General features: G+C 28.8%; 1 protein-coding gene across 1 annotated transcript; it reads right to left on the bottom strand.

Moving 5' to 3' along the window:
* Positions 1–9,074: 9,074 nt before the first annotated feature.
* Positions 9,075–9,884, bottom strand: LOC114193717. The gene has a single exon (XM_028083618.1). The coding sequence runs from the start codon at positions 9,708–9,710 to the stop codon at positions 9,462–9,464; it is 249 nt and encodes an 82-aa protein (XP_027939419.1). The 5' UTR covers positions 9,711–9,884; the 3' UTR covers positions 9,075–9,461.
* Positions 9,885–13,279: the final 3,395 nt, after the last annotated feature.

The raw sequence follows: 13,279 nt of genomic DNA, 5'->3' as shown, positions 1-13,279 counted from the left end.
CCCCTTTATATTTTTTCTGTTGGTTTACATTTTACTTTCGTTGGGTTCATGTTATTAGGTTTTCAATGAATGGATCCCCATGATACCTTTCTTGCTACATCATCGCTGCTCACTATAGGCGCTGCATTATTTAGAATAGTGGGTTTGGTTAGAATTTCAGAAAACTTATTTAACAATGTTTGTTCCATAAAGTTCACTTTGAAAAACATCTTGTATTTTTCAGAAAGTTTCGTAGAAACCTGTTTTAGAATGTAATTCATAGGTTCTGAAAAACTTGTTTAAGAAATTATGTTTGTGGTATGAGGCCTAATGTGATTGGGTTAGTATTCGGAAAAATCCTTTTAGCCTTAGGCTCTTTTAGACTAAAGTTAAAAGGAGATGTTAATTAAGTACGTAACTTTTGATAAGTTTAAGACCGATTAAATCGGTAGATTAAATGTCGATATAATAAAAAATTCAATGTTAATTAAGTGTGTAATTTTTGAATATATAAAATGAATCACATAATGAATAATTGACAATGACAACAATTAATAGGAGGTTTACTGTATCAGATAACAAAAGGAATGAAGGTTTGGAGGCCATCACTCTACTCCTACAATCACCGCTTTGACCATGGCTACAATCCATCTCCATTGGATTATAGTTCTCATTAACTCCAAGTTGATGGGTCTAGATAGAGTTGTTAAAACAAGCTAATTGACCTTCTCCAGTTCGGTTAGAGAGTTAATTAAATTTAACTTATTTATAAGCGAGTAAAATAAAAATCGATCTCAGTCCGACCCACAACAGATTAGTGGGTTAAATGAATTGACTCACTTAATTTAAAGAAATATGATTTTTTTTTCTTCTCTAAAAAAAATTAATTTTAATTGTAATTAAAATCTATATAAATTTTAATATAATTCAAATACATTCTAAAATAACGTTCAACACGAATACGAACTAAAATCGCACAAATATTATGCTTGCATTTGCCAACCAAATATGGTGATTAAAAAAAACAACATAATCCAACCCAAATACAAAAAAAATAATAATAATTGTGTGACTCTTTATTTACAGATAAATTGGTGAGCCAATCCAACTCTCACATTTGTAAAAGAATTTGTAAAAATTAACTATACTAAAATTTGTAAAAAAATTTCAAACTTATCCAGTTCAAACCTGTGGTGAATTGAATTAGTCCACGAGTTAGTCCAGGAGTTATGATCCTCTTTAACATGTCTAACGACCAAGGAATGCACCATTCAGCTCATAAACATCATCACTGCCTATTATTCGAAGTGGCGAAAGTATGGAAAATACCTTACATGCTTACCGTAAAGGAATGAAGATCGGGAAAATCCCCATTCACCACAATGGTGATGAAAACCAGCTTATTTACGAGAAGTTGCAAAAAACATATTTAGAGAGACATGTTATTCTTGTGGACTCATAACTCAGTACATGTTTCTCATACCAAATTTTTTTCATTAATTTATTTTAAAATAAAATATATCGTCTTCCATGATCACTTTTTACTCAAATCGGAACTAAAATGTTGAACTTGTAATTAAGAATCCAGGACTAAACAGTCTTCAAGAAGATTTACGGTGGTAATGAAAATACTCAATTATGTATACCTACACATCAAATGGTGCACAAAATTTGAATCAAATTACAAGAGAAAACAAAAGAAAGATATCACCTGAACTGTGATTGATTTTTAAAAAAGTTATCCTATAGATCAATTTTTTTTTCAAAATAAATGAGATATGTAAAAGTACTATTACGAAATATTTATATATCACAACAAAACTTTCTTGATTTAAAAGATATGAAATTGTTATTCTGAAAAGGGAGCTTTTATTTTAAAGAAGCTTTAACAGAATATGATAATTAATTATTATTGAAGATAATTTATTAATTTGTTCATCAATTCATAAACCACTTTAAGAAAATTTTAATCTATTATATTTTTAACTTAATTATGAAAAGTTGAGCTTTTTCAAAAGGGTTGACATAATTAATTATTTATGAGACATGCAAAAATCAAAGTTTGGCTAAGTCGATTATTTTCCAACATGATTATTATATTCAGAAAATTCATAAAACAAATTTTCAATGTAATTTTCCCTAATTTTAGTTTTACGTTTTGATCAAATTTAAATAATAAATTATAGACAACGGAAGTAGAAAATATTATGTATTTATATTACCTATCTAGCATGTCGGTTATTTATTAAATTTACATAATAAATTTTACTATGACATACCAAAATTCGAATACCATAATAAAAGCTTAATATAATGAGTCAATTAATACTTAACATGAAAAATCTTACATAATTAAAAATATATATATAACCATGCTACTTGTTACAGTACTCGTCAAATAAAGTCGTTATAAAATATTTATTTTCTCTAGAGAGGAAATCAACATAAAGGACAACTTATTGAATAATCTTAAAATATTCATTTGCTCCAATTTTACTTCTTCGGCCTAATCTTAAAACATAGGTCATCTAAAAAAAATAAAAATTGTTTTGATTATTTTCTCTCATTTAAATTTCATCATCTGTTTCATAGTACAGGCCAATTTTCTTACCGTACACTATAATGTTGCTAGCAATTTGAATACTGATAGTTTTTATAGGTACCCCACTTTCACCTATACGTTCAACTAACATATTCATTTACCTAAATCAGATTTAATTAGTGTTTAATCATAAAAGCTGTGCTTAATCAAACTGTGAATGTAAAATTTTCTCTAGCCATACAATTTAGGTAATAAGTCCTCATCCTTAGTCAAATCAACTGCATCCCAATAGTTTACACCGTAAACTACATGCAAAAAAAGACAAACATATTATACCACATTAATTATCAAAAGGACTTTTCACAATATTCAACTACAAAATTACAACTAACAATAGTACCTATCTCATAAGTACGTTTATACAACTATTTCACGATGAGTGACAGATCTTCGATCACTATGTTTGAAGCGTTCAAATTTTGATTGAATTTTTTTTTTAATCTATGTTTTCGTCTAAAAATATTAAGTTGATCGTCTAAAACAATTAAATTGGTTGTCTAATGTATTTTAGTCTTAAATTGGTTTTTATTTTTTAAAAATTGATGTAATTTGATATTACTTATTAAATTTCTTAAAGCGTAGCAAATATTTTTTACCAAAATTTATATCAGGATTATGTCAATTACACAAACAAAACAAACCATCATTATTCACAACTTCAATTTTGATGAAAAAACATTGGTCCGATTCAAAAAATTTAATGAAAAAAATAACAAAATTGCATCATTTTTTTCTAAAATCAAGACCAAATTGAGATTAAAAAAATTTTGAGAACCAACTTATTATTTTTGAACAAAAATAAAAATCAAATGAGTAATTCCAAAATTTTTATATAAACTAGAAAAAGATTATATTTACTTTTTTATGATATAAAAAATAATAAAATTATAATTATTGTTATCATTATAATTATAAAATTAAATATAAAATAATTTATATTTTATTATAATTAATTTTCATTAATAATGTTTAAATTTGAAAAATAATCAAATTAAAAAAATATTAAATTAAATAAATAATCACTTAAAAAATATTATTAATAAAATATTTTTTTATTTAAAAAATATTTAAAAGATAAAATAAAAAATGAGTGTGAAAAAAAAAAACTATTCCTCGTTTATAAATATAAATATATAAAAATCTATTAGAATATAAATATATAATATATATTGAAATATTAAATTTTTTAAAAATATATATGAAATTATATAAATATAAGAAAAAAATGGGGGCCATGCCCCTAGGTCCATACTAAGATACTTTACTGTCCATAATTCAAACGCGTTTATCACGTTTAATCACACAACACCGCACAAATCAAAATCATTAGTTGGGCTTATTTTTTAGTCCAATAGAGTCTTCCGTCCAAGGCCCAGCTACTGTTGTTTTTGTACCCCTCAATTGTAATAAAATTAAACAAAATGGCACCAATATATGAATAACCAAAATTATTACATCTTACATTAATAAATGGCACGCAATTAACTCTTTTTAGAAGCAAAAATTTCGCATTAAGAATGGGAACTAAAAATATGAACAAACAAGGGAACAGTTTTCGAGGCCATAAATTCAAAGTGACGTGACGTGACATTGCTCCAACACAAGTGTGTATGAAATTGAAGGAATAATTCGTTATGCATGGCTAATTATTGGAAAATTTTTATTTTAATTCGAAGTTGTTATCTTATAATTACGAAATTATATATTCACAGAGAGACACTCAACGAACTAATTACATTAATTAATTTAATGCTTGCAAGTTTATGATTTATAATTAGCCCTTTGGTTGTCGATAATATTAACTTTGTCTTCTAATTCTTTAAGCAAAAAATAAAATAAAATAATAAAGCTATTTATGGACAAACACACCCTCCTCCATTCTTCCTTCTTCAGAAAATTTCTCTATTGCCAGCTGGTGCATGCGTGTCTCTGAGTCGACTTTGACTCTGACAACTTTTTTAATTAAACAAATAATCCCGTCGTATTAAATGAAACAAAGTACTAATAATGATTAAGATTAAGAATATAAATTAATTTCCTAAACATTATTACATCGAAAAGTATGCCCGTAAACCAAAACCTTATTTAGTCGGTATGTAATTTCATTTTATTTTAATTCTTATTATTTTAAAATATCATTTATTCGCATAGTTTTATTTGTATAAAACAAATTACTATTAATGCATGCATTTTACATGAAAATGATATGTTGCGATTTTAAGGCATGCGTGCGGTGATGTGACGTTTGACCATACGTGGACCTATGTGCCTTAGGAGTTAGGTCAAGCCCAACATAACATCTTCTAACCCTATTTACTTTTTGTCTTTTATTAGGCCCCTACTCTTAACCCACGGGCTTTTTCTATTACCTAACCAAATTTTACTCACCTATTCAGAATTTGAGTTTTAAATAAAAGTAAAATGGGCTAATTGGTCCATATATAATAGTAAAATTTTATAAATTTATTATCTCAAAAATTTAAATTAGAAGTGGTGTTATAATTTTTCTTGACATATTTCTTTAATAGATCTAAAAGTGATATTAAAGTCTCATTAATCGTAATAACACCCTCATACGAAAGTTAAAGACAATGCTATAATATCTTATATAAATTTAGTTATATGATTTTTTGGTATCAAAACTTGCATTATATATAATTTCAAAATATTTAATCAAAAGAGGTAACTCCTATTCATGGTGGGTGGTTTTATTGAAAAATCAGATGAAAAATGGGCCTAGTAGTCTAATACTCTAAAGGGATAAAGTAATTCCCTCATCTCATGGTCTATTTTCTATATAGGGTATGTAGCTATTTTAACTTTCTGGGTGGGGTTGTACTTGCACCAATTTTATTTTATAACTAATATTATAATAATAAATAATAATAATACAATTTTATATATATGTCTAAACACATAAATATATTCTTTTTATAACTTATGTTATAAACTCGATCTTATCCGATTCAATACTAATTGAGCAATTGGGTTATTAATAGAAATCATGATAAGAGTCAATATCAGTATCCCTCAACTCTAACGATTTATAAGTATATAAAAGATTTGATGGGTCATGTGTAATTATTACTTACATTTTCAATAAATAAAACAAAGTGCATCAACAAATGAGGGGTTTTGACTAATAAGTAAGACCCAAAAAGGATCGAGCTTTTGAAGAGTGCTTGAAGTTAGTGTATGCCAGAAAAGGAAAAAGCTTTAACGGTTGATTTATCAACATTTGATTTATCAACATTATACATGTTTTATTTTATTATAAACTTAATAAATTGAGGGTAAAAAAAAAATACACTATTTTGAAATGATGAAGCAAGTGCATAAATTTTTATGAAAGAGTAAATTTTTTTGATGGAAAGACACGTTATAGGAGAAGGGTCCAAAAGTGAGAAGAAAAAGTAGGGCATGCAATAATTATGGAATAGGACTATAGGAGCTATCAACTAATAATTAGGAGTGATGTAGTTTCATAATAATTCAGATGCGCACACTGTTGGAGATCTTTCAACAAACTAGACAAAGATGGATCAAAGTGGGGACAATGCTTAATCAATGAATTTCGATTACTTTTTGACCATAATTAACATAAATAACTCATCAATTTTTTCTCATTCACCATATCTCTGTTCCCTATCACGTTCATTCAAACCCTATAATTACTTTTACGATAATGTTAATATTTTTTTTCTTATTTATCCAATCATGTATGTGTTACTTTTTCACTTTTTCTATTCCTCTATTTAGTGTATGATTTATTGTGTAGAAGAAATCATTGTTTCCAACTCACACTCACTATTCACTAATAGTTACTAATACCAACACAAACCAGTCAAATAATATTTAATATGCTTTAATCAAATTCAAATATCGGTGCAGATTCCATAGATCGTTAAACTATAAGTGGGTTTTTGATGTGAGATGATTATGCTTTAACTTTTCAAAGATCTGTTATAATGTATATTTAAGGCTTGTGTTATCAATGAAAGAAAATAACTTCATGCAGGTAAAAGAATAAAATAAGATTCTAGAACCTTTTTTTCTAATTAAATCTGCTGAAGAATATGGTTTAAGTAGACTTTTTTTTTTTTTTTTTTTAAATTGATTGAATAGATGTCCTTTCGGCAAGTGCAAACAAATTTCAATCATTAACATCTCAACTTATCTTAAATTTTGAGAATGATTCTTCTTTGATTACATACAAACAAAGTGCACCAAAAGAAGGTTTTGAAGGAAAAGCAAAATCTTCCTTTTGACCAGAAAAAACAATAACCTACTACACTATATGGCCATTAATAAATGCCTTCAAAGTACCAATTAGAGAAATATAAATATGAAGCATATTAAAACGATAAAACTCTTTCAATACCCTTTTAAATAATTTAGATTACTTAATATGATTCATCACTCTTAAAATAGTTGTTACAAAGTTTCTAAAGTTTATATGTACAAGTTGCTTCCTTTACATTTTTATTTAATTATGCAACAAACGAACCCTCCATTTTTTTTTTATAATTCTATTCAACTACCCGGATTAATTTTGCATCATATTAAATTAAACTCGTCTCTATTTGATAAATGGTTTATTTAATTTATTGCTTCTGAAATAGAAATGGTTGGGGTGAAATTTTGTTGGTCCATATGTGCATTTATATTTTGCAATAATGGAAACAGTAAAATGTGAAACACGACCCCATTTTTGGAATGTTCATTTAAATTTGTTTAGCTTTAAATAACCAAAGAAACAAAACAGTGTTCAGTTCATTGTCTCTGTATCTACAATATACTCCTCTCAAGGCTCGTGGCATGTCGTTAGTTTCTAACACTTTCATTTTATTTATAACAAATTTAAAATATCCGAAAAAAAAATTAAAATTAAAACCAAGTCAAATCCATAAACCATTTTCTAAGTGAAAAGTTTTTAAATAAAAAAAAAGAGTCAATTCTGCAAAGCAGATTCTAAATAAATAAAACAACATTTTTTAAAAAAAAATGTGGATATATTTCGTATTCAAAGCTTCTTTTATAAACTATACCTTATATTAACCAAATGCTCCTATCTCATCTTAATTGATAATAGTTCACATGATTTCATTTCATTCATTTTCACACATAACATAATTAATGTGAGGTTACGTACGTCATCTTAGTACCGAACACGAAATAGAAAAATGATGGTTCTCGTTAATAAGCAGTTGGGTAGAACAGGATAAAGTCAAATGACAAATTTAAATTTATATGACTTTCAAAGTAGTTAATGTAAAGAGAAGAACAGAGCATGATGCTATGTAAAATAATTTTACATTATTACTCAACCATAAATTACAATTCAAAACAAATTTAATATAAGTTTTTAAGGAGAGCAAAAGAAACGAAAAAAACGAAGTCGCATTTATTTAATGCTATTAATGTTTTTGAAAGAAAAAAAAAAAGAGCGAGAGTGGGTATTAATTAATATAATAATTTATGCGTGTGTGATAGAGTAAGGTGTTTGCGTGAGAGTTGATGTTTGGGTGTGTTTGTGTTGCCATTGTCAACAACTCATCATCCATGCCACTTCCTGCCAGCCTGCCATTCCCAAAGCCATGATGAAAAGGAAAATAAAAATAAAAAGAGTTTTACACTTTTATTAGGACAAACAAACTCTATAACTTTTTACTGCACAAAGGTTTACCGCATGTGGATGTTTTTGTGCAGTTAGACGCCAAAGAAAAGGGCATTATTTTGATCAAAGAAATGACCCAAATTGGTTAATGAAGCAATGGTTCATTCCCAAGGCCAAGCAATTCAAATTCACCACACCCTCAATAAATTCTTGGTCCAATGTACCCTCTAAATAATAAAGCAACGCACGTTGTGCTAAGGATCAGGACGAGGAAAAAGAATAACACACCAAAAATACCTCCTGACCAACATTATAGGGTCAAAGTGGTCCATCCACTGGTCAAACAACTCAACTCAACCTAGCACATTCAGGACACTTTCGTCATTCGCAATTTTTCATTAACAATCCTGCCAAAACAACCTTATCATCACCACCCTCACTTTCTACATTTTTTTTTTCTGTCAGTTCCAATGAATGTTTGTGAAACCGATCGAGTTTAATGATGTCCGTTTACGATTGTGATTAGAAGTGATAACAGTTCTTAACTTCGATGGTTTCGTTGTCGTGAAATTAATTGCGGAAAAAGATTAAACAAAGCCCGATGTTGCGTCAGCCTAAGCACGTTTAGATCTACACAGTAGAGACCCTATAGCTTACCTCATCTCACCACCAGCAGCTGCAATGGTTCGAAGGGAATCTCAGAGATTTTTAAGATCTCTCAATCAAACACGCACCACCCATCACTTCTTCCTCAATCCCAAAGACAAACAAACAACACCCACAAACGGAAACTGAATCGAAAGCCTAAAAAGATGAGAAATTGTATTTAAGAGGAGCATCACAAAAAACTAAATATAAAAAAAAAAAAAGCAGAATTTTTTTTTTTATCTCTCTAAGCTATATCATATATTTCAATTAATCTCTCCAATCTAAACATATGTCTCCTCTATCAGTAGTAGTTCTTTCTCAGACAGCACAAGGGTAAACACCAAACATGACTGATACCCTCCATTGACGGGGGTTCTCGGAACAACAACCTTAAAAAAAGCAAAACAAAATTCAAAATTTCTAGCCAAGAGAAACAATTTTTTTTATGTACAGGTATATCTGAAGCGGCCTCCGCAACACTGAAAAGGGATCTGATCTAAAGCGAAAGAAAAAAAAGAAAAAAAAAAAAAAGACTAAGGGGACTCAAAAAGAGAGGGCTTTATGCCCTCTCAGCAACCCATTGTGTCTCCCTCGCAAACCCTTTTGTTCTTGTCTTCAGGAATCGCTGTAGTCACGCCAGCATATGAGCATTGTGACGCAGCGCCTCATGATGTAGAAGCGCGCCCTCTGCTCCTTGACGAGCCTGGCACACTTGCTCGCAAACGCGCACCTTCTCTGCGAGGAGGAATTCTTGATGAAAGGGGTGGTGGTGGAGGACCTGCTTCTGGTGGATCCTTCTTTCTTGGACAGCTTCCACTTGTCGTCGAAGTAGAGAGTGGGTGTGGTGGATACAGAAGAAGCCATGGATGGGGTTTTTTCTTTGGTGGAAACAGAGGAGAGGGAAAGGAAGAAACTTTAGCTTGTGGGGTGTGAATTAATTTACTGAGAGACTGAATCACTGAGGAAGAGAGGAAGGGGAGGGTGAGTATTTATAAGGGGTTAGATTGAAAAAAGGGGTAGCTGATGAGGGGGGGTCTCATGTGTGTGGCAGTGTGTGTCACCTGGTTCTTCCTTTGCCTAGAGAGCCCCACCCTTAGTTTTTTTTTTTTAATGGTAAATATTGGGAAATGACTTTTTTATTATTAAATAAAAGGTTGGTTATGAAAAGTATTATTATAGTGAGGTGGGTTCCCAATGCCCACGTCAGTGGTGAAAGGGAGAGCGGAAATTGAATGCAGGAAATCTTAGACTGATACTTTGTTGATTTTGGTAGGGAAAGAGAAAGAAAAATATAGAGAGAATAGGAGTGAGGTAAGGTAAGTGTAGGTAACTGTAAAATTGTGTGTGAATGTGGTGAGAGTCTGAAACTGAGAGGAAAGTTTGTCAGGATGTGGGAGGGGTTTTGACAGAGGATGAAAATGGGAGTGAAAGTTTTAAAGAGTGAAAAAGTGAAGTGATTGGGAAAGCTTGGTGGTGAAAAAGAGCATTATTTGATTTTCCTTTGTAGGCTACAAGTGCCCCAATGCAGAAGAGATTCTAGGAGGTGGGGGACCAAGAGTGTTTGTTTATGTTGCTGTTCACTAATTTTACCTATGTGATCTGGAACCCACTTTTACTTCTACTGTGGATGGATAAAGCTCTCTTGTCTGTTACAAAGCCTATGTTTTTTTCTTCAAAAGGGATTGTCATTTTCTCAGTGGAATTTAGGAATCTTGCCTCATATCTCTTTTTTAGGACAACACCTTATTTATGCTCCTTTGTGTTATTTGGCTCTTTTACAAAACCAAATGCACATCATATTAGTGCTGAGGTGACAACCAGATTCTAGTTGAAAATCGTGTCAAGCTTTATTTTTTCTCTTAACACTTCTTCTTTCCTATAACCTCCTCAACAAAACTATCTCTATCCCTTTTGTTTTCTTCGTCATAAAACCATCTCAATTTTTACTCACAAAATCTCACTCCCTTTTTAGTTTTATGGGAAAAAAAGGTGTCGTATTTCATTTTAATAGCGTGTTTGAAACGCTTATTGTAGTAGTTTTTCACGTTCCAATAAAACATACTATTCCAATACTTATCTTTTCTCAAACGTAAATCTTTAGTTAAATTTTAATTAAGTAACCTTGAAAATCAATGTTCTCCAAATTATGCATTTTCATATTATAAAATCGTTGATGTTTATGTTATCAATGGTTAAATAATGGTCAAATAATTATTCTTAAAACATAAAATAGGTGATGATTTTCATAACATAAATACTAATATGGTTGTCTAGAGGTTGAATTCGATCGCGTTTGACTTATAAAAAGAATACATTTAGTGCATTTTATGAGATGAATTTCATATCATAATGTATTTTGTATGACAAATTTAGGTTATATTTGAAGTTGTCTCAATTCAATTTAGAGTTAACAATTTCTTAAGAACTACAGCTTTTTATTAATTATATTAAAAAAAAAACGGATAACGTTTGATATTATATTTATAATAGGACTGTTGATTTTAAAATATGTATTGTAAAGTAGACTTTAATTCAAGGTTCACATTATTTTCGTTTTATGATTAACTATATTATAACAATGAGATAATTTAGTGTTCTACATCTTGATTGGATCATATGTAAGTTCAAATAAACACTTTGATCAAAAGGTCATATAAGACCAAGAGTTAGATAAACTCATTCATTATCTTTTTCATCAATGGTTCTAAATTACTCCTCAAACATATAACAGATAACAGGAATATTAGTAATAAGTTTTGTAACATTGTTTTCTAAAACAATCTGTTAAGGAGTATATTTGTTTCATGTGATATAATTTTTTTTTTCTGTAATATGAAGATGAGAATAATAATTTTACATTTGCTACGAGGATCTGGAGAATATATTCTCAAGTATATTTACTTTTAGAAAAGTTAATCCTTTCCATTTCCATTGTGAATGAAAATTATTCTTCACAAAAAGTTACCTATTGCAATTAAAAAAAAAATATATTATTTTGGTTGTTGTTTTAGTTTAGGAAAAATAAAAAATAAAAAGCAAAAACGACTAGCATATCAAGAACACAGTGCTCCGTTTTTAGTTCACTAATTTAACAGGTTAGACAAGTTGAGCAAAACCAGATTAGTAGGTTAAAAACTTTTACTCGATCTGCTCTATTTTGATAGACTAGCAAGTTAGACCGCAAGTCACTATCCATTTTGACACCCTTAAAATTAATTATAAAAAAATTAAAATAAATATTAAAAGTAAATAAGATTAGTATCAACTTAATAAACTCTCAAATTTTTTTAATATTTATATTTTTTTAATTTATTATCAGTTAAACAGATGCTAATTATAAAAATAGTAAAATAAATATTAAAATAAATATTTAATTTATTTCTAATATTTTACTTATTTATGTGAGCGTCGATTAAATTATATATTATAATTATGTGTGTTTATCGTATTAATTCAATATTCATCATAAATCATTTTATTATAAAAACCGAAATTTAAAGATGTGAAATCTTATAATTTTCTTTTCTTGTATATAAATATCATTACACTTATTTTCGTTTTTCAAACACATTTTCGTCGTTCACTCACTTGCATCCCCTTCATTGCATTCATCTATACATCATTTTTTTCATCTTGTTTATATACTCTTTTTCTCCTCATCTCCCTTTTTTCTACGCATATTTTTTCATTTATATTATTTGGACTTTGATATGTTGTGATTTTTTCCTTAATCTTTTATTATTTGAACCCCGAGATGTTGTACATTTTTTTAAATTATTATTATTATCATCAACCAAGCAGCCACAACTTAAACTAATATTACAAATAATAAAAATTTCTTAGTGTCACGGTCAAGTCAATGCTAAATTATTTTAATTAAAAAACAAATAAAATTAATGGCAACGCTAGTTAAGTTCGATCTTAAAAGCTTATGCTTAACGATTTTAACATACATGAGCAATACAAAGTCGACGTTTATTAACATCAACTTTTTCTTGTTAGTATAAGTTTTTAGTCAACGCTAAATACTAATTTTCTCGTAGTGTTACACTTATTTTTGTAAATTTGTGAATACAAACCGGACATGATTATTAAATATTTTTATTAAATAAATATTTCAAAGAATATGATTTCTGATTATACAAAATCAGTTAAATCAACGTCTCCATTTAATTATTAGGTAGAACTCATATGTATATGTTTGTTTGGGAATGAGATCTATCATATAAAAAGATACCGAGATCACTCATGTAAAAATTTACCAAATAAATAATAGTTTGTTAAAACGAAGGTATCATATTATTCGCATATTTCAGTAAACAATATAATTCATTTTCACAACATAGATAATACTTTCTTTAAAGTACAATAGGCAATAATTATTCATACAGTTAAATTAGTGAGAGAAATTTTGTATTATTATATCCAACCAT

Source organism: Vigna unguiculata, chromosome 8 (assembly GCF_004118075.2).
Source record: "Vigna unguiculata cultivar IT97K-499-35 chromosome 8, ASM411807v1, whole genome shotgun sequence".
NCBI classification, from domain to species: Eukaryota; Viridiplantae; Streptophyta; class Magnoliopsida; order Fabales; family Fabaceae; genus Vigna; species Vigna unguiculata.
The sequence above is the reverse complement of the archived record's forward strand: the minus strand, read 5'-3'. Positions and strand labels throughout refer to the sequence as shown.